Source organism: Mixophyes fleayi, chromosome 1 (assembly GCF_038048845.1).
Source record: "Mixophyes fleayi isolate aMixFle1 chromosome 1, aMixFle1.hap1, whole genome shotgun sequence".
NCBI classification, from domain to species: Eukaryota; Metazoa; Chordata; class Amphibia; order Anura; family Limnodynastidae; genus Mixophyes; species Mixophyes fleayi.
The window spans coordinates 97875650-97899427 of record NC_134402.1 but is presented as its reverse complement, the minus strand read 5'-3'; the positions used below and the strand labels follow the sequence as shown (position 1 = coordinate 97899427).

Genomic DNA, 23778 nt, shown 5'->3' with positions numbered 1-23778 from the left:
TCAATATTTTGTCAGTACAGGGAACTTCTATTTGTGGCCAAGAATACTGCTTTTAACTTGAGTATTTAAACCATGCTTCTGTTTGGATCATAATGTTCCTAAACCTGTTCTGTGATATCACATCAGTATCCAATGTTTCTCCAAAATAGTCCTTGGTTACTAATGTTGGAATTTGAACTGAACAGCTTAATACATCCCTACATCCATATAAGTAATGCATTAATTATATATACTTACTGATCTTATAAAATGCCTGGTAGACCGAGAACGCACCCTGTTCCAATTGTGGTATGTTTCTTGGTAAAAGTTTAATGCGTGTAGTTAACGTGATTATCCAAGTAGACATGGCCTAGCCTGGTCTGGCTGGTTTTATTATAAAGATATTAGAGATCAGTAACCTATGTAAGATAATAATTTTTCAGGCTACTACCAAGTATTTAAGACATATACATACTTTATTTTTAATTCAGTAATCCATTTCTTAGCCACACCCTTCTATCAAGGTGGTGGCCAGTTTATTGATACAATCACCTTTACTGCAAACTTGACATTGAAGAAGCATGAGATAGTATTCACTCTTTATTCAGCATTTCTGAAGCAAGTTAATTAAGATAATTAACAACCAGGAAAACATAAAGGGGGAACTAAATAAGGGGATGATATAGAAATGTGAAATATATATATTCAATATTTAATTTCTGTAAATATAATAAATTGAAATCACTTTTTGTTGAGTAATTTGTAGCTCCACCTAATTTCTTCTGTATCTTTCTCTGATGATGCATGAACATGAATCTGTGTCACTGGTATTTCTTCAACTTAGGTATGAACTATTCTAGATGATGCTCTTTTCTAACAAACCTACCTGCTCCACATCCTGTGCTGCTGATTGCCTCTGCCTCTGTTTAGAGGTCAGCACTTCCTGCTTTGGCCGGTCACATGATCGTGGCTAGGAGGTGGCATAGTCAAATCTGGACACTATATAAAGTTCACTCTGAGACTACAGCAGTGTCAGAGCAATAGGTTTCCACGCCAGTCTGACTCCATGTTATGCTGCAGAATCTCCTCCTGATACAATCGTCAGAGAAATCTGCATGGAAAGTTGGAAGCAGCAACTGGTATGTCCATTAATTTGATTAGACCATTGTACACATCCAGAGCTATTGTAATACGTTCTAAATCCATTTACCAATACTTTTTTTTGAGGCTTGTTAGAACAAAAAACGACTACTTAAAGCAGCAATCCTATGAAAAAAAAATCAAATGAGTTTTTTTTAACATAAAGCACAGGATAGAAGAATGTTGGTTATTATCATTTTCCCTTGTTTCATTCTTTAGGCTGTAATTAAGTACTTATTATTCTGGACTACTATGAGAACCACAGCCACATTTAACATGATATTGTGAGGAAAGAGCCTTTGGAACAACCCTTCGAGCTCTGTCTGCACTGTGACCCCCCCCCCCACTCCCTTCACGTTCCCCATCACAAAGCATGCTGATAGTTGTGAGCCTGAACATTTACTGTGATGAGATCATCATCATCATTTATTTATATAGCGCCACTAATTCCGCAGCGCTGTACAGAGAACTCATTCACATCAGATGAGATGGGGGAGAGGGGAACATTTACTGGGATGTGATGAGATAGAGGGGAACATTTACTGGGATGGGATGGGGGAGATGGGAACATTTACTGAGATGGGATGGGGGAGAGGAGAACATTTACTGTGATTGGATGGGATGAGGGGAAGGGGAACATTTCCTGTGATGGGGAAAGGAAAACATTGGGGTGGTTACATTCACTGTTATGTGGGGGGAACGGATCATTTACTGTGATGAGGGAGTGTGGGGAGGCATGTAATGTGATGAGGGAGGTGGGAGCATGTACGTCAAAGAGGGAGAAGGCATGTATGAGGCGGGGGGAACCTTTGCCAGATTAATTAATACTGGGACCCACAGTTTCTGGTGGCAGTCCTGGCTTTAGACATAAGTATATCTTTCTATGTAAAACGTAAAATGGATAATTTAACTAAGAAAGCAAAGAGTTTAAGACTATTCAAAATAATAATCAGTTAAAGAAGCTACAAAAAGTGATTATGTATTAGTTTTTTACTCAAGATATTACAAAATTAAGCTCTGAGATTGTTATTGTATAGTGGTAAATACAAATTTTATCAGTATGGTAACAAACCAGTGAATTTGTGGGTGATCTAACTAAGAACACACCCCCAAAACATATACTAGGACAAGATGCATTGGTAAATCAACAGTTGAAAGATTGTTGATTGAAATTAACCCACTCATTGGAGGGGATTCAATGTTCCGCGGAAATTCTTTTTAACTCTATGTTAAAAAAATGCAAAACGATCCGAGCAGGTTTGGAGATGCAATCAGGGTCATTTTCACTTAATGCAGCATTAAAAATCATGGTATTCAATTTGAAAACAAGTAACGCCACCACCGTGTCTTAACCATTGGTACATGCAAATTTTTAGTGGAGGGGAGGGTTTAACGCGGCCATCTAATATCTGCATACAGCACTTTTTTTTACTATACAATTATCTATACCATCACAAAACACATAGGTACATACATATTATTACATACATACATATATATATTAATTGGTGATTGTGTTTATTCATTTTAAAAAAAATTATATGCTTTTTGTAAAAAAAAAAAATCAAAAAAAAAAATCACCTTTTCCATGTTATACATTACTGAGAAACATAATTTTTCATTGTTTTACATTATTACATGATTTCAAATAGTTTTCTTATATTTTTAAACTATGTTTTTAATTTATGTGAAGGGACCGTTTTCGCTAACAAAACGATGCATTAAAAATAGATTTGAATAATGGGTAAACTTACGCACTCCAGAATGAATAAAAAGCCATGTTAAAATCACTTACCGCTGTGTTAAAAAAATTGCCGCTGAGAATTGAATTCCCTCCGACTTCAAGTCAGACATATATCTAGAAAATTTCCTAGATGACTAAGGGCCTGATTTATTAAGGATCTTAACTTGAGAAACTTCTTATTTCAGTCTCCTGGACAAAACCATGTTACAATACAAGGGGTGCAAATTAGTATTCTGTTTTGCACATAAGTTAAATACTGAGTGTTTTTTCCTGTAGCACAATAGGTATTAAAACAGTAGTCTCATTTACTGGCACACATCAAAAGAAATGCACTGTTAAGCCGGAATAAGAAAATAGTGTTTTATAAGGTCTCATGGCCTGTCACATTCTTAATGTCAAAGCCTTTGGAAATGTACGTATTCATGTCCAATATTTAATACATGTATACAATGATTACATTATACTAATTACTTATGACCAACATTTTACCCTCCTCCCCGATGCAGCGATGCATAAGACTACTCGTGTGTGTGCTAGGTCAACACATATGCAGAAAGGCACACACATATTACCAACACATTAATTTCCCCTTTTGCCCATTCATAGCCAGAGCAGTGATTATTGACAGGTGACAACCCTGCACACATAGTATGGAAGCATCATAGACTTCTGACATAATGGGATGATGCAACACACTGCATTACTGCAAAACACATCTCAGCACTTTTGGAACAGCAATCAGGGCTGAGGAGCTACACCTGAATTGCAGCCCTCATATACCCTTACATACGACTAAGCTTTTCAGGAGCAAAGTTGGATTACAGTGTAGCCTTACAGAGCAAATAAGTGAGACAGGGCACTGTGATTAAAATAAAAATTAAAATATTCAGTTCAATTCGTGAAAAATAAAAGTGAATTGGCACCAGCTTCAATGATCACTGTTGTGAATCAGGGAATATAATCAATTAGCATCAAACATAGAGACAGACATAGTTTAGTATTTTTTGATAATTTATTTAATTAGTACATTGATAATAAGTATTGCACATACTCCCCGCTCTCAAGGGACCCCCTGGACCTGCCACTGTATGATTATCGGTGGCTGTCCCCTCCTCGATGACCAGCCACCTTCATGAGGCCTTGGATCCTATGATCTATTCAGCTCTCCCTTCCTTGTGTGTCCGCCTTCTCCATCCACTTCCCTATGTGTGTCACCACATGACAGGCACACCCTCCTCACATCTGTGCTGACTGCAAGTGAGGCATGCAGAAGAGTCTGCCTCCCAAATACAGTGCGGCTACAAGAAGATCTTAATGTAATGTGGAAAAGAGGTGAGAGATTATTTTATGGTGGAGTGTGGGCGGAGAGAAATAGGTTTATTTATTAAATGGGAATACTATTATCATCATCATCATCAACTATTTATGTAGCACCACTAATTCCACAGCGCTGTACAGAGAACTCATTCACATCAGTCCCTGCCCCAATTGGAGCTTACAATCTAAATCCCCGAACACACACAGACAGAGAGAGAGACTAAGGGCAATTTAATAGCAGACAATTAACCTACCAGTATGTTTTTGGAGTGTGGGAGGAAATCGGAGCACCCGGAGGAAACCCACACAAACACGAGGAGAACATACAAACTCCACACAGATAAGGCCATAGTCATAAATCAAATTCATGACCCCAGTGCTGTTGGGGCTGGTTGGAGCAAATAGTTCTATTATTAAATGCCAGGACTGGTTGGAGGGAAATGGGTCTATTTATTAAATGTTAATACTATTTATTTTGTTTAATAGTTGGGCCTGGTTGCAGGGATGGGGGCCTAATTATTAAACGTGGGTGCTATTGATTGAATGCTGGGGCTTGTTGGGACTTTCTAAATCTCATGTACCTGTCTTTTTTCCAAATAGAGCTTCATTATTCCAGGATTTAGGCAAATAGTATCTGAGCTTAAGACACCAGGAGGAGACACTAGGAGAGAGCATGACAGTCTGCCAGTTGACCTGAATCTGGTGAGTAAAAAGTAAAAAAAACTCAGCATAAAAAAACGTAAACAGTAAGAAGACAACAAAAAAATCTCAGAAATCACTGAATTATATTTACTCTATACAGTATCTCCTAATGCCACTCTTCTCTCTCATTCCCACTCTCCTCTGGCTCCTTTCAATGTGAGACCACAAATTTGCGTATTTTGTGATCTAAATGAAACCACACATTAAAAAAGCATGTTTCAAACAGAAAACATTTTTGCCTGAGGTGTAGTGTGAACAACAGAGGTTTGCTCTAAACTGAATTTTGTTTGCTCTAAAACTCATGCGATTTTGGAATTAACTAAATGCCACACATCAGATGCAATTGCATAAAAACCGCAGGTTAATAAATATTATGGTTTGTGTTTAAAAACCACAACTGATAGATATCAGTTTTAAAACCGCACTTACTAAATTTCAAAGTCTAGTATTATCCTTACATGTTTAAATAGACAATGTCTCTCAACCTTTGAATTCTTAAAGGTAAAAATTCAGCCAGCCTGATACCCATATTTTCATAGTAGTGTGTGGCATGGTAACTGTCATACTCTTTCATACAATTGATGGCTCATACTAGCACAAGAGATAAACCTGTAAATAGAAAATGATTATACTTTTCTCCAGTACAATAAGTGTGATGCCCCTTAACAGCTACAATATGTGAGTTGGAGGAACAGCTGTGAACACAAATTACTGATGATTCTGTCATTACTCATATATATATTAATCATATTCTCAGTTGGTGTTTTTGGAAGAATTTGTGGTTGGGTTTATTTAACACCCAGTATTACAGATTCTAGGTTATGAATAATCTAATCTAAGAGTCAGGGCCTCACTTCGTTTTTCAGATTGAGATAAACAAGCGATCCCTACAAAGTAGACCTGGAGACTGCATCACCTATCACTAACCAGAGTATTGCCCCTGCTTCTTGAATTGCTCCCCAACTGCTCATTGTGGTGGATTTTCCCCCCAAGAACGTTAAACCCAATCAAGCGTTCATCTTATTGGCATGTTCTTTATAACTAGATTAGCCTACCAGATGTCTGCTACTGAAACCAGTGCACCCACAAAACAGTGATTCAGGAGATCTTCCAATCCCCTGGTGGCGAGGCACAGATGCCTAGAATGACTAGACTATGCTACAGGAACTTCACCGGTAATAACTGATAAGACCCGATTCAGCCCTTTATCTTCATTATGGTGTCAATCTGGAACATCCCAGGTTAAGAAACATGACTCACTGCCCTCCTCCAGGTTTATGTTCTAAATTTTACCTTTCCTCAAGTTAATATTACAGACATCTGTCTCTAAAGAAGGTTTTACATGCAGTGGTGTAATTCAACATATGTTGGATCCACAGTTAAATTTTGCAAAGGTCTTCATGTACCACCCAAAGGTTAATAAAGCACTTATGAACATAGGGATTTGGTCTGCCATTTATATTAAAACGAATACAAAAATAATGTACATAAACACATCATTTTAAAATACAATTTAATTGAATAAAACACTCTCCTCACCACTTTATTAAACATAACTTAGTATTTTCATCTTTCTTGATCTGATGTTCAAATCAGAAAAATATAAAATGCATAAATCTCCTTAAAAAAACAACCCACCCACTCCCTACAAAATAATCACTCAGGATTTTCCGTGACTCCCCTTTAAAAAGTAATAACCTCAGGCAAAGAGGGTCAGATAATAGACAAGGAGGCTGCATGTACTTATTTGCATAGTTAGTTCATTATAGGGCCTTCTATATATGGCTAAGATTTTGCACAATACTGGGTAACCTGTTTGGGGTACATCATCCTTTCTAGTGAGTGGGACACCAAAAATACTGGCACTAATTGCTGCTGTGAATCCACCATGCTCTGTAGGAGGTACTATCAACCAACATTACATAGTATGATTATTAAAATTATAAAACATAATACAACAGGTTGTTAATATATGCTACTGTATGAGGCATGGCTACCTCAGCCCACAGATTGATCTGGAAGGTCTCTGGTCATATTCTCCATTTGGTCAGATATCGCGCTAGTGTGTATACTTACACAATGAACGACAATAGTTCCAAAGTGCCTAATGTCGGTTCATTTGGTTGGTCGTACTGTTTAATAATCTCGTTCCAATCACCTTCCATCATGTAGTGTGTATGAATTCATGACTAATTCCACGACCAACTGATAGTTCCTCAAACTGCGACTCCTTTCGGGGCCTGTGTATGTAAATTTCTGATGTCTTCACCTCTTCCACATAGTGCAATATAATGTCAGTCAAATGGCAATTATGTGCTTTAAGCTTAAAAGCAATAGTAGCTGTGTACTGTATATATGTGTCTATAGCAAAGTTCTGCTGGCATAGTTATACAATTGTCCGTCCAGTATAGAAAAAAGGCAAATAGAAGTGGAATACTAAAGATGTGCTTTGGATATATCTGCTTCCATAATTAAAGGAGTTAAAAAAGGAGTTTGGGGGAAGATTTTTCCGGTGATATTCAGCCCTTTATTAAAATTTCTTTGTCATATCGCTGCAGGGACCCCATATGTTGTATCAGTGTGTACGTATCAAAATCTTTTAGGATGACAATATGGCTGTCCAAAGTTGCTGGTGCATGTGTGTATGATCAGACCTTCAGTCATAGGTGCAAATGTCGTAGATAACACTTCGCTCAGAAAATTTTCCAGTGTGTACCTAGCCTTACTGCAGCTAAATGCATAGTCACCTGGAATTAGTAAAATCCTGAAGCTCCTACAATCCCAGCCCTATTAAACAATATTTGGCAGATGTATAAACTAGACCTTACCACCAGTGTAATACATGATCATCTCAAGCAATTTTTGTTGAGTTGGTAAACACACATTGATTACTTTGATTCATGAGATCTCATTTTCTTACATTTATTGTAAAAGTGTTTAGAAAAGGTACCTCCTCTTTTCCTATATCCTTCTTCCCTCTTTCTTTACCTCTTCATCCCCGTACTAACATCCCCTAATACCCCTGCCTGCCTTTATCTCATTCCTCCACAGGCTACTGCCCCATTTAGTATGACATTGCTCTACCTTGTCAACAGTTTTGAAGTAACTTTGGCACCCAAATCTACTCTTTTTTAACAGTGTTTTCTAAAAATACAGATCAATTGTACTGAATGTTGTACATTTCCCTTCCTCCCTTGTCCCTATCTTTAATTCTGTACCCCCTCCCACCCCCAATTATTGTGTAAAATTACAATAAAATACTATTTTAAAAAGACAAATAGGCCCATGGCTCCAGATCAGAATAATCCACCACTGTTTAACACACTTTGTAAACCAGATTATAGCCAGACATGTATTAAATAAGTTTGAGGATTGATCCGCTGTTCACATAACTGCAAATTGCACCTTTGAAGGAATGTTGAGCAGTGTTAGCGGCTCATGATAGTCGCACTTGAGCAGTTTTAAAAAGCAGAACATCCTCTACATCCTAGGACAAAAATATAATGCAATAGACACCTAGCCTAAACAATATTGTTTTTATTTGGTCTCCTTGCTTAGCGTGATACAAGTGTTTACATAGAGCAATCACCACTCTTGTGTGTTTTCTGTTTAATAAACATTGTAATCTAAACTAAAACCACACTTAAACTAACCTTACTAAAAAATAAATAAAATAAAACGCACTTTGGATATTGTTCATTGTAGTGTGTAGATTATTATGTAAACAGGAAGTTATCATGTGCTGCCCTAATGTCAAACCGAATTCCCATATTTTCCATTGGTTATTGGAAATAAATCGCTAGAGCTTCGTACATCTCGAATACAGTTGTATTTTGCATTTTATGTTGATGAATGTATTATTATTAGTACGATTATTATTTACATGTCCAATCTTTATTGCTGCTTAGACTGATCCATAAAGGGCATGATTAAAACGTAAAGGTTTGATATGCGTAACCCCCATCTCAGCCTTCAATTGAAGTTGGATCTTGTAATAGTCAAAACCATTTCAGCAGTATTAGTTGGAGAGAGGAGCATTACTGAATGGTTTACTAATGTTTTAAAGGTTGTACCAGTAAGTATCCTATCAAACTTTTCACCAGTATCAGAAATCATTTCTGTTACATTCATCGCAACACACATTCTTGTACACATGTACTATTGTTGTTAGTAATGCTAATAGACATAGTAATATAAATATATTGGAATTTATGTGCCTCTTTTCCTCTAAACATCACTCCACATGTGTTTCAAGTTTATTTCTGCTATAAAAGGAGTGTAACTTTCTGTCTGACCTTGTGTTTACTACTGCACAGGAATACAAAGAGCATTTCAGATTTGTTTTACATTTAAACCAAGTGAAAAAAAACTACCTTTGAGATTTACAACCCCTTCCAAATTATTAATGGCAGTCCACATTTGGTTAGTACATACAATTTATATTGAATAACGAACCGTATCCACAACAGTGGGCAAATATTGTCATGACTGACTCTCTGGCATGATTGAATATTGTTAGCATAACTGTGACTTGTTAACGTAGGTATTTTAGAAAAATAAAATATTTATAGAGAAGATTTTGCCCTTTGCATTTAAGTTAAAAGAGTCTGGGTGTCTCTGATTTAAGAGACATGTTACCATAATGACAAAAAAAACTACAATTCAGCTTATATAAATATTCTCTACCTTTTTGGAGAGTTGAAAATATCCTGAAATAATTTGTAAATATACTACTGAAGTCCATTACTAAGAGTTTCCAAAGAAGCATAGAGTTTCTTTCAAGTTGCTAAGAAACAGGTTGCAATCATTTAGCCTTGTGCTAGGGAGGGCATCTTTTATGTTATTGGGGTTTTATATTCCACAGTAGAAAAATCATAGAGAACACGAGAAGAAAAACAGCAGAAGATGAATCATCTTTTGTAAGTTACACTAATTTGTGGATGACATTCACAGCTTCATGTACAATTTATACCTAAATATAACATCAATTTCACCCTGCATTTTCTAAGACACACTTAAGATGTTAAAAATTTTTTTTTTTTTTTCGTAAGTAGACCAGTAATTTTTAGATGATATTAACCCTAAAATAGGTGTGCACAGACGCCTTTTTCCAGGCAAGGCGATCTGAGAATGTCTAGTTAATCCAGACTGCCCAACAATCCCTTCTTTAGATCCAATTCTCCCTGAACCGTTATTTTCCAAAATTGTCCCTATTTTTGTTACGATGTGTAAGATTGGAACAAGTTCATCCATTGGCTCTCACAACCGTCTATATGTTTCCAAAAAAGGCATAAGGGCATCAACTCTGTCTATTACAATGTGTTTTGCTAAACTTTGGGTTTGCCCTGCTATCACATGTTGCCATAGGGGTAGTTTACTAAAGTAACATCTCAGTAAAAAGCAACAAAGATTACTAAAGAACAGCAAGTTTAACCCCAGCAACCTTCAGTTATGTGCAGCAGTGAAAAGAAGTGTAAAGACAGTTACCATGGAATCTCCAATCTGTGATGTAACCAGTGGTCATAGTGGGCTGGTATATGGTGGTATGCCATATCGGCAGTGGCCAAACTGGAAAATTAGAGGTGGAGGTATGAAAAATGTAATGGTAATGTAAGTGAGTGAAATCTGAAGGCAGTAGAAGTGGCAGTAAGCTTTGATTGTAAAACTATTAAATTCTATTCACTTCCATTTGCAATACAACCACTTCTAAATTTCCACTTCGACCACTGGATGTAGCACTGTCCAAAGACTGCAGCACACATGATTCAGGTCCTTAGCAGGGAAGAGCAAAACAATTCCTTTATATTTGTAATTGATTGGACTTTGGGTGACTCATGGGACTCAAATGTATTTAATCATCAGTAACAACATTTTGATCATCACTGTCTCTACAGCTCATCTTTTGTCAGACATGAGGTAATTGTGAAAAATGTGTCAAACACTTCTGCATAAACCATTAGATACTGGAGAGTTTAAAAGAAAATTATGCTAAAAATTCTACATTTCAGCTTGAACATTATGAATTCAATAGTTCAAACTAGAAAATGTATTCAATCAAAATATGCTGCAAAACATTCTCTTCCCTAAAGCCTAGAAATTGTCTGTTATTGTATATTTCCCCAAATTACCAACCAAATTACCAACCCATGGAATGGTTTGGGCAAGGGATAACACCTGTGTTGTCAAGGGGTCAGAAACAACCAGTTGCTGAAGAACTAACATGTTTGTTTATGATTGTCTCTCCTAAACAATATATAACCTTGCAAAACATGGCATGGTTACCTTGCTTTTGGTAATAATTGACAAAGTCTCTTGAGCTTCACCTATTAGCGGGGGGATTGCCCAGGAACACTTTGGCCAGGGCTGGACCGAGTCTACTGACGCAAATGTGGTCAGAAAGGCCTCTAATTCCATTACCTCCTTTATCTTAGAGACCAGTGTGGTCATAGAGTCTAGCAATACTATATCCACACAAAGGAGGAAACCCCTGGGCGCTGATTTAAATCAACCAAAAATTAAACCCTATAATAATATCATAAATCATATAAAATATGTAAAATTTGTAGCCACCATTATATTAACGGGGAGAAGAACTTATGCAGCTTCTTATAAAGATTGTTGTGTAATCAATCTTATTGGAAAATAAATAAACTAGAGAATAGAAGCGCAAAAAATACATTCTCCTCAACAATTTTATACCACCAACACAATATTCTATTAAAACATTCTATTAAAAAACAATTATATATAACCATAAATCAAATTATGGATAACTCATAGGATAATGGAGGAACAAGCAATAATAAAATTCAGAGTTCAAATACACAAAAGAGAAAAATAGCTCGTATTAAATATAACAGTCTCTGATTGTAAGACTCAATGGTGCACATGAGATAAAATAGTCTATTACCGCGATAAACAGTGGATAGTAAAGAGGTTTCTTTAACTTTATCAGCAGTCCAATAGAGATTAATTCTTAATCTGTGCCGTATAACAAATTATAGCTCATGGACAAAACGATAGCTTCCAGTAATTGTGGAACCTACAGTTGTATACGTGAGCTGACCATCTGGAATTAGCAGTATACAGATTGTCTCCTGTGACAGACCCGGGCCTTATATTGAGAATATCGTGCCAACCTGGTCTGTCCTCAGTGGGCCAATTGAACAACCATGGCCCACTCAGTTATTAAATGCTGCCCGGTGGCCAGATCTGTTATTGCTGTGGTGTCCAGAGAGGGAGGGGGGAGGCAGCTCACAGGAAGTGTGAATCAGCTTTGGACCCTGTGACATCAAAAAGTAGTGGAAGGGGTTAAAAAGAGGAGGGTCAGGACCTTATCTAAAATCAGGAGGGGGTCTCTCCCTGTTTGCTAACTATTGTTCTAGCAACTCTGCAACACAGTCCGAATGGCACCATCACCGAAGGGAGGAGACCACTGATGCCATGCACTATTTACACCCCTGTTACCACCCAAACTCTTCACACCACCAATCACAAGAGGACAATGAGTGGGGAGTTGAACCAGGGAGGTGGCCAGGATCAGAGGTCTTGTGAGAAGGGACAAAAAGGAGCTGTCTGTGGGATGGGGTGTTGTTGTTGGAGAATCTTGAGACAGCGAGGACTTGGACTGTTTGAGAGTAACCATATTCTCGCAGGGCCTTAAAGGAATGCTGAGGCAGGAGCTTCTTGACAGAGATCGGACAGTGTACCTCTAGGACTGATTCTGTTACCACTCCATCGGGAGACACTCACAGATTCTGGGGAATTAGTGAGCCTACATCGGTAGGGAGACTAATACCCAGGGTCCCACCAAGCTGGTGGAGAGTTGGCCGAGCGGCTGGGATCAGCAAGATACACAGACCCACCTTAAGGTTCAGAAACTCTGGCCCACTTGGATTGTCAGCTGTGGATTTTATTACCAGGAGTTTGGGCCTGCTAGGACTCTGTGCTTGGAGGTAACCTGCTGGGGACTTTGTTGTGTAGTTTTTACTTGCACTGGTGATTTTCGGACACTTGATATATTTGGTGGGGGAACAAGTTTCTCCCTGGGGAACACTGTTGTATTTTACTAAGTGTGTGCACTTTGTTTAATAAAAGGGATTATTATTTCTTTCCTGTCTCCTTACCTGTGTGACCTGTGAACCTAGAGGACTGGGTATCTAGAGAGCTTTGGTTATAACCCCGGTGCCCTCACATCTCCTATTTAGGATTATACTCACTAAGACAGCTGTCTTATTACCCAGCACTGAAGGTGACGTATCCTCTGAGCTCACCTCAAAGGGAGACAGCGGTTAGCTATATTCTTTCCTCGGTCTACAGCACCTGGTATTCCCAGGTGGCCTCCCATCCAAGTACTAACCAGGCCCATGCCAACAGTAAAGCATCCTGAGACCATTCATGTGTGGAATTGCTTCTCAGACAAGGGAGTGGGTTCACTCACAATTTTGCCTAAGAATAGAGCCATAAAATAAAGAATGGTACCAAAACATCCTCCAAGAGCCTTCTCCCAACCATCCAAGAACAGTTTGGTGATGAACAATGCCTTTCCCAGCATGATGGAGCACCTTGCCATAAGGCAAAAATGATAACTAAGTGGCTCGGGGATCAAAACATCAAAATTTTGGGTCCATGGCCAGGAAACACCCCAGACCTTAATCCCATTGAGAACTTGTGGTCAATCCTCAAGAGGCGGGTGGACAAACAAAAACCCAGAAATTCTGACAAACTCCAAGCATTGATTAGTCAAGAATGGGCAACCATCAGTCAGTATGTGGCCCAGAAGTTGATTGACAGCATGCCAGGGCAAAGTGCAGAGGTCTTCAAAAAGAAGGGTCAACACTGCGAATATTGACTCTTTGCATAAACTTTATGTAATTGTCAATAAAAGCCTTTGACACTTATGAAATGCTTGTAATTTTACTTCAATATACCATAGCAACATCTGACAAAAAGGTCTAAAAACACTGAAGCCGCAACCTTTGTGAAAACCAATACTTGTGTCATTCTCAAAACTTTTGGTTATGACTGTATATACATACAAACGTACAGAGCCGTAACTGGAAATGCTGGCGCCAAGCCCTCAAGTTTAACCAAATGAATCAAAAATATTAATTCCCTGCACCCCCCTTCATGTTAGCGCCCTGGATGGCCGGCCAACTCGCACAGCCCTAGTTATGGCCCTGCACACATATGTTTTGTACAGCTATTCTCCGTAAGTGAAGCAACATTACTCCTATGTCTAAAGCAGCATTTTGTAGATGGTATTCTATTTTTCCTGCAGAATACCAACAACAATTATTGGGTATTTGGAGCATATTGTATTGTTTTCCTTTAGTAATATACTAAACAGGTTTTAAGTTTTAACATATAAATTTGTGTAAATAATTAGGAAATATATTGCATATCCTTAGATGGATAGATTTCAAAAACTAAAATGTAAAATACAGAATTCTCTGCTAACTGCCATAAATTACTATACAAGCAATTTTTTTTAAACAAAGCTGTTCTAAGTTGTATTTACTAAAAATGTAAACCTGCTAATATGTTGATGATAGATTTTATTTACTATATAAAATGTACATAATTGTCCCTAAAATAGTACATATTTGGTACACATACTGTACACAATGTTCTGATATTTTCAGGGGTTTTTTGTAGCTAGAGTACAGGTAAAGAATGATGCCTAACATTAATAGTTCATTAATATATGGTTATAACATACTTGCCTACTCTCCTGGAATTCCCGGGAGGCTCCCGAATTTCAGGGAGTCGTCGCGGACTCCCGGTAGAGTAGGCAAACCTCCCGGATTCAATGAAATTCAAGGCATTGAATGGTGGGGCAGGGCTTAATAGTGTCATTAAGCCCCGCCCCCACTGTTCAATGCCGTGAATTTCGGCATTTTATAGTGGGGTCACATGACTTATCCCCCGTGATTTCCAGGGGAGAAGTTTGGAAAGTTGGCATGCATGAGTTATAAGAGCAAAACATAAGCAAATATAAGGTAAATTTCACTCTATGTTTATTAAAGAGAATGTTTCACAGAAATTATGAAATCTGCTCATTGATATTAATTGAACAGTGACAACTGTATATTTTTTCTTAGTAAATAAAAGTTGTATCTAATGTTAAGACACAGCTGAGAGCCATTACAAACCGAAATAAAAACATTTTGATGTTTTATAGCATTCTGTCACATTCTTTTCAAACAACCCATTGTAACTTAACAGCACAAATTCAAGAGGGTTGCCAAGTAGCAGCTCCGTACCAATATTTTCTTCCATTTGCCATTTCCTCTTCAAATTTAAAAACCCAGATTATTGTACTTCACTGTTTAGCACCATATACAAATAACCACTGCTTGCAGCTCAACCATAATTCAACTGGGCTTTATAAAACAAGATAGCAATAATACAACAATAATAAAGAATTACACAAAAAGTTCATCTAAGCTTTAAAAAGTCAGTACATTAAATACCCTATGTAAAAAGAGATAAAATTAACACAATTAGAAAAGCAAATCGATATAATGCAAAAGAATATAAAATGTACAAAAAAACCACCATTAAAAATAAAATACAACGAAAGCCTTTAGCTGGATTAAGGCAACTGTCTACATCGGATGTGATTAATAAACATATTGGTCCAAGCACATTGTAGGAACAAATGAAAGGTCAAATGACAACTGTTGCATGAGGCTTTAGAAGGAAAACCTCACTTTCTTAGTCATTCTTACAAAAACTGGGTGTAACTGCTCCCGCCACAAGAGCTTACAAAATGCTTATACCATGCAAACAGTGTTCATTGAGAAGTCAAAGCAGAAATCAAGTTCAGAATATCTCTCCACAATGATGTTATGAAGTGCTGTGGTCAGTCTTATAGCAGATCTATTATCAACACAATCCGTCCTGTAGACATTTCTATATAAAAGTATGACTGTCCTGTCCTAATGTAGGGCTTCATCTGTGCACAGTAACATTAAAGGGCAGTCAGGACACACGGACTAATACCCTCTCGATGATGTGGCGTCTGGACTTTGCACCAACCAAACAGTAAAGGAAGGTTTCTCCGATGTCTCCTCTCTTAATGACATCACATACTGTAGCTGCACATCTGCAAGACTGGCAGCCGTAAATGGACTTCCACATTTACAGTGTAAAAATAAGCTATTCCCCGGGAGAAAAAGCAATGTCTTCTATGTGCTTAAACATTCATTCATTCAGTCGTCCTTTTATCCTTCGGTGTTACCCTTGCACAGACAAGCACATTCTTCGTGGTGCTCCAGAGCCACATCTGTCAAAGATTTTTGAAGTGATTTTGAGCCAATCCTATGCTTAAGTTGTAGAACCTGTACATAAAAAAATGACAACACTGTTAACATTTTTAAAGTCAAAATCTTTATTCGTGACCAATATTCTATTATATCAATTGCAACACATTAAAATCAAGTTAATGTGGATTAAAACACTCTATTTATTTGGTGTAGCCCATATAGTAACCACGTTTTGTGTGTTAAATTATGCCCTATGCATTGTTAGTTTAATTATATACTGTATTGTATTGTTAAAACTAGTAATACAATTATTTTAAAGCAGCAAGCCCAATATATAAACTGTTTCCTCAGGCTGCTATTAATGATGTGTAATTTTGCACAGTGTCATGGACTACTATGGCAGCAATAGTCCCATGGGACATGATGTACTGAGCAGAGAGACTTTGGAATGCCCCTCTGGGCTCGCTCTATCTGCTCTGTGTACAGTAAAATCCTCCCTTCATACCCCCCCCCCTTTGCCTTCACATGACATGCTGAGAGCTGTGAACCTTTGTGTAACTAGCAGCCATACTTTGTGCTCTCCACACAGAATTTGAAAAGGAGATAATGATTTGGAGGAAGACAGATAAGAAACATGAATGCTTCATAGGTACTTAACATACATTTAAAAATGAAGTAGCTGCATCATTTTTTGCACAAAAGTTTCACACAATAAATAACATGATTTCAAGAAAGTAAAAAAACAAACAAACAGTAACTTAGGCTGTATGCAAATTTCTATTAAAGTGAATAGGCAAATGATCAAATATGGAAGGAGTGTCTGAATACAGGCTATTGTCTCTTCAAAATCATTTGATACATGAATACATAGCAGAACAGTTAACCACAATGATTTACAAATCACCTCACTAGCAACTGAGAAAGGGGAGAATGAAAAGACCCGTATAGACATGCATGACATGTGAGTATGAAAGGGTTAATCAACATAAATCCACCTGGTCTGTCTAAAAGTAACTAAAAATATAATCAGAGAACTGTAAATCAATGTAAATGAAACAATCCATGCATAAATGTAGCATTTTAAAAACCAAGCCTATGCAACACACAATTTTTTTTTTAAGAGCACAAAGACCGAACATTTTATAATGGGATTTAACATGACAAAAAAGTCACAATGCTTAATGAAAAACAATAATGATAACAAGCTCGCACACAGAAAAAAAATGCCAATCAGTTTCCTAAAATATAAATTAAAATACAAAGAATCACAGATGAACTGGAAGAATTACATTAAGGCACTCTTTTACAGATTCTGCCACTTGGGGAAAGGCTAGAAGGTTTGAAAACTGCTCAGTAGCTGACTGGTCTCCAAAAACTGACAATATGAAACCATATTCAGTGTGTTTTAATTATTTCTATTTTCTTGCCCCAAAAGCCCCTCTGTGATGTCACTTAAAGAGACTTGCTGGTAAGCCAACCCATGTTACAACTGAAAAATTGTCTTCTTGTCTATGAACAACAGTGAAGTCCCAACAAATACCATAACTCCCATCTGGAACATAACAGTGATGGTGTTAACTACTTAACATTGTACAGTATAATTGTCTGCACATATGAATATGGAATGTGATTAAATTATATTGATTCTTAAGAGAGATAAATCATCCCTGTAGGTCTTACAGAAAGGTATATATCATTGACACACATTATTTTGTTACTTTCCGATGTTGCAAATGTATATAGAAGTCTTCACAAGTATATTTCTTATGGAAGAGCAATACTTCCCAAATTACATATGCTAAAATTGTACCGATTCAAAGCTTCGAAACGAAAAAGCTTTTTAACAACATTTGAGCCTATCAGAGAGGTCGTACACCTTGAAATTTTCCTCCATATTATAATAGCAGATCATACACTTTGGACTTAAAAAGAGAACCCCCTGGAGGGATATTCAAAAACAGGCTATGTTGACATTGACATGCTACTTTCATAATTATCCTGATCAGGTTAAAATTCATTACAAAAACAGTGGTTAACACCAATATATATTATATATAAATTGACTTGCCACCAAACAAGTACTATTTATAGGGCAGCTATAGTTTTATATTAGTTTTCCATTTGTTAGGAATTGTATATTTCTAGTAAGTAAAGCATAGTTGGTAAGTCTCATCAATATATTCGGTGACATAAGATCTGAAACACAAAACAAGTGGATAAATGCTGGGGATATGGTTTACATCAAATATAGATTATATAAGTATATCTTATCTATATAAATATAAATACCTTAATTTTATAGCACTCTAAAATATCACTCAAGACACTAAAGGTGATGTCCACTTTAAAAGTGAAATGCTATTCTCCTGACTTATAAATCAGTGTTGGTCCACTCCCTGGGACACCCACCATTATCATTATACAATTCTCTGCATTCCTGGAAATCCAACTTACTGTAATGTGAACAAATGGATGGATAGATACTAAAGTCAGCCAAATACCGTAGGTGCTGCCTCCTACTAATACAGAATATCAGATCTCAAGGCTGCTTAAAAGCTAAAATTATGGGGATTCATTTATAGGAGTAATTGGGATGGTTCCAGAAAAATTACCTCTGCTTGTTAACAAATGAGAGGATGGATGGCCATGTCCATTAAATGTAATGTAATCTATTTATTACAAGCATCATTAGGAAGATTCCTTTGAAAACAGAAATACAACATCTTTTCAATGACAAGAAATTGCGTATAATTTAAATATATAAAATTTTGAAAATATGAATATGTTTTCTTTCCTGAAACAGTAATGCTTGTTAAACAAATAAGTAAATAAAAAGTAATTGCTGCTTGTGTTGTCATAAAGGAGGCACAGAAAATAAATCAGATACCTCATGGTACTTCTTGGTGACCTTAGTTGGGGTGCATTGGCATTCATTGCAGTTGTGACTGCAGCAGGCACAGTTCCCACCACACCTCTTCACCAGGAGGCAACTAGGCCAAAATATAGCATCGGTCCTTTTCAGCTCCTCGCGTAAAGACACAGAAAAGTTACGTGGTGTGCAGCTATACAACCTCACTTCTTCTCTTAACATACTAAGATCAACACCTGGTGAGATAAAATATAAAAGGATTATACATCAGTTAGTGGTCCAATAAAATCTCGTATTATGGAAAAATCTCAATGCCTTGTTTACATTTTATATATTGTGAATATTAGAATTTATTTAGATGTTTATGTGTCTATATTCATGACAGGCACTAGGGACATGTGATACATACAAATGCATTAACCATAATGGTAATGCATTTCATGATAGGTGCTTGAAAGGGTGGAGTTACCATACAATTTCAAATGTTTGCAACTTCGAATTCTGCATTTTTATGTACAAGTAGAAATAGCAACTCCATTGTAGTTATAGCAGTGTGCTGGGGGATTTTTCTCTATGTTTGTTCCTTTTGAATAACCTTATCCTTTCAAGAACCTGCGATGAACCAATAAATTGATTGAGCAACTTCCACTTCTATATTGTTTGCTTGAGAGGCATGTTTGATACCAGCAGCTGATTGGGAGTGCTGGTGCTGTATTGCCATTTGGAGGCTTTTTAGGGTGCCTCTTTTGGTAAGTTAGCTCTCAATTAAAAAACATATATATATATATATATGGTCCAAAAATAGGGACTCTCACTGTTCAGAGTTAGGGCCACCCTATTAGCAGAAGCGCCTTGACGGGATGGGTGGCTTATCATACATTTGCAAATGTTTGCAACTGAAAATTCTGCAATTTTATGTACAAGTAGAAATAGCAACTCCTTTGCTGGTTATAGCAGTGTGCTGCGGATTTTTCTCTATAGTATTATTTGCAATATGTTAAAAATGTTACATCAATAGAATTTTTCATTTTACTACTATGATTGTTTGAAATATATAAATAATAGATTGAATTCTGTTAAAATGAGATAGGTGATTTTTGGTAGACTTGAGAGAACATTAACTTTGATAGTTGGCTCCAAGCACAATGAATAGGAATTGAAAAAGAATGTACACACTTATTGCTTCAACGTAGAGCACGATTCTTTGCATAGTTTTGTATGTGCTTTGTTGAACTTTTTTTGCCTGCTTTAAACATGCTGAGACTTGTTCCTATGCACATTCAGCCAAATATTTTAGAGTAAATGTCAAACGAAGTGTTTTACTTTTTTCTTTTCTTACATCAATCAAGTTTTCACGAGTAACACAAAGACAAACCAATACTAAAACTGTAGCATAGTTTGCTTACAATTACACCTTTCAAATAAGATACAGATTTCTTCCTTAAAGTTATTTAAATAGTCACATTTGCAATGGTGTACATAGCTTACAATGGTGTATTAGCTAAGAAATATTTGAATCTCTGTTTTTGTAGCAATATTTACTTAGAATTTTGTATTTGTAAAAGTAGATAACAACATAAGTGAACACCTTGAGGGATTGCAACTTTTCATTATAGGTTAGTGGTTGCTTAGACATTTTGAGTTATAATTAAATGCCAAAAGTACATGCACAAGTCATGATTGGAAAGGCGGAAACAACTCTTACATCCATTTTCTTACATTCCATAAATGTTAGCCTTTTGAATATTGGTTGTATTACAAAAAAATAGAAACAGTCCATATCAACACTAACAGCTGATATGATCATAATAATTAAGCAGAATATAAAATATTGATCATATTTTTCAATGTGGGAGTGGGATTTTCTGCAGAGCAGTTTATTGAATAAGACAATGTCCACCCCCGTTCTTGAGCTCGGGTTACTTTGATATATTACATAGTTCATCTAAGCTGCCTTTTCTCTCATCAGCTGGCAGACCTGCATAAAGAATTGGGAAGCTTACTAGCCACGACCCTGGTTTTAAAAGAAAAATGAAGTAATGATTTTTTTTTTCCCACTTCAGACCCACTTCTCAATCCAAATCTTTTCTTTGCACTGTAGATTTCCCACCAGGGTTAACACTTGAAAATCACACTGGAACTAGAACAGTTTACTCAAAATCAGAACTAAGGAAAATGAAGTACAAATGCTAACGAGGGTCACAACCATGGGGATGGGCTGAAATTAGGCTCTGATGCGTCTTTGGACAGAATCAGTTGTTCTCATTGGAAATATTAATTAACTGAATTATTGGGAATAGCTTCCTAGCTTTACCCTAAAAGGATGCCGTGACCGCATGGGCTTACTTTGCCACCCAGTCTGTAGAGGGAAATAAGGATGAAAGGATGTTCTTCCTGCACAGTTTATCTAGGTTCTCTCTCACTGTCAGTAACCGACTGTTACTGACCACTCCTACTGGTGTGACCTTGCCACCACACACTCGCCAACTGCGCAATAGTTGTAGGAGAATTCGGCTGCCACTACTAGGCTACTTCAACGGCAGCGCCCCTTTGTTGTGGGTTGGCTGGTACTCCTGACTACTTTCTATAGATCAGACTGCTGGGGTTGCGGGCAGAGCGTTGACATAGAAATGCTGGGTTCAACACAGGACAAGCGAGGAATGGATTAGAGAGTAAGTGCTTATCTGTTGGTCATAGGACACAGCCAGTAATAGGCCTCAGGCAGAATCTTCAAGCAGTGATGTTTTATTGCCCTAGAGTCCTGACAAAGACCGTTCCACTGTAATTGGAGGTACTAGTGATCATCCAGAGGTGCAGATGGAATACTACATACATGGTCAAACAGGGCTCTTTTTATACAGTTTCTCACACATATGTTGGCAGGGTGCCAGCCCCCTGAACCTAGATGGCATCACAAAGTCTGAGATATTACATTAATTGTTTATCAGGATGTTATATATTCTCTAACCTTGGATTTAACACAATTTACTTAACAAAATTCACATCAATCTGTGATATCCTAAATTAAAAGGTAATGACTCCCTCCTGTGCATTCAGTCTAAAATAGATCTTGGTCACTCACAAATGAAAAGGCCTAATTAGCATGAGATTAACTTTCTTTCTTTCTTACAAAAACACATTTCCTTCACCATATAATAGGAAAGGCTAGAAAACACAAGCAAAAATGAAAGGTTGAATTACAGGTATGGAAATATGAAGAGATAATCAGAAATGGAGGATACTAGTGAAAAAGAAGACAAAATAACATATTACTCTCTGTATCAAAGAACATGCTTTCAATAAAAGTTTTAACACTAGTAAAATCATTCGGAATGGACCTCAAACCCAATTGCACTTGTGTTTGGGAGCATTTGGTGTGCAGTATAATTTTTTGAATGATCACCCCTCCTATTTTTTTTTAAAATCAAACAAATGTGATTTTTAAGAAACAAGAACAACAGTCACACAATTATTACCCATGTAGAGGAATTATATGAGTGTTACTAAGTTAAGTAGTATACATAACCGAAATAGTGCAGTACAGAGAAATCAGTGATAATATCTTATAGTTAATAAAGAATAAATACAATTTTATAATCTCATTAATTCTACAGTGTTAAGGTTGTTTTTCACAAAGAGCAGATTATATGAAAGCAGTAATTAAACACAAGATATGTCTACATATGGCATTTCAAATGACAGAGTGCTTTCCCAGACAGCATATTCCATCAGCAACAATTCAACTCTCGTAGTTTTTCAACAAATAATGGTGATTTCTGCCAACGATATCAAATTTTCTCATATTTATCTGATTTGTTATGACTCATATACATGTATCTTTCGTGACCAACTATATCATTGACTAGATCAATCCAGTCTCCAAGCAACAGATGTTCTGGTGCCATCCATTTTCTGACAATAACTTTAGCCAACATAAAGAGAGTGGACAATAGCTGTCAATTTAGTTTATGTACCCCGCTGGCTCCCACATTTTGAACAAGTTACCACCCGATTTCCACTAAATTGGGAGAGATGAACAGGAGTAAGGTAAGCCCTATGCAAGAGAAAAAAATAATAATGACTTTATAAGCACTCTCAAGGGCTCTACTCCAGTTCCTATCATCCAGTAATCTCAGATCTCTCTCCCAGTCAGTTCATAGTTTAGGGAGGCCATCAATATTTAGCGCATCCTGTAGATATGAAGACAAGGCCCAAGGCCTATTGATAAGAGTTGGACTGGATCACTCAGCAGCTGTGGGCAGAATCTCTAAATTGAAAAGTAAGAGCATGTCAAATTTGTATATATCTGTAAAAGTAGGTCCTGGGAATGCCATGTGCCAATCTAAGCTGGTCAAAGGATCAAAGCGATCCTCTCTCATATAATTGACCCACATAATAGATCTCAAACTTGCAGCAGGCAGCCGCACCATCCTTACATATAAGTTCACCAAGGTGAGTATTGAACCAAAGGGGAATTTCCAAATCATATCCAGAACCATCAATGAGCCTGGATGAAAGGTGCCATATTTTCATTGCCTGAGACAGCAAAGGGGAACATAGCTTAGTGTGTTTCTTTGTCATAAGGAAATTGATCTGTACGTATGGGGAGTCTTCTTCAGGAATTAAGTATTCATGTAGGTCAGTGTGAGATTCAGACATCACCCATTATCTAATATATGGCAACTGTGAGACATAATAGTTTAACTGGAAATTCGGGAGAGCAAGTCCACCTATTCTTATAGATCTACATAGAGTGG

At 37.0% G+C, this 23778-nt stretch overlaps 1 protein-coding gene across 3 annotated transcripts in view; it reads right to left on the bottom strand.

Moving 5' to 3' along the window:
* Positions 1 to 14879: 14879 nt before the first annotated feature.
* PDGFC (platelet derived growth factor C) overlaps positions 14880 to 23778 on the bottom strand; it is a 231480-nt gene continuing 222581 nt past the window's right edge. For all 3 annotated transcript variants that reach the window (XM_075198278.1, XM_075198286.1, XM_075198283.1), the window contains 2 exons: positions 19040 to 19257; positions 14880 to 16227 (listed from right to left, as the gene is read on the bottom strand). In XM_075198278.1, the coding sequence (XP_075054379.1) occupies positions 16111 to 16227; positions 19040 to 19257 (335 nt within the window). In that variant the 3' untranslated portion in view covers positions 14880 to 16110. The remainder of the gene's footprint in view (positions 16228 to 19039; positions 19258 to 23778) is intronic.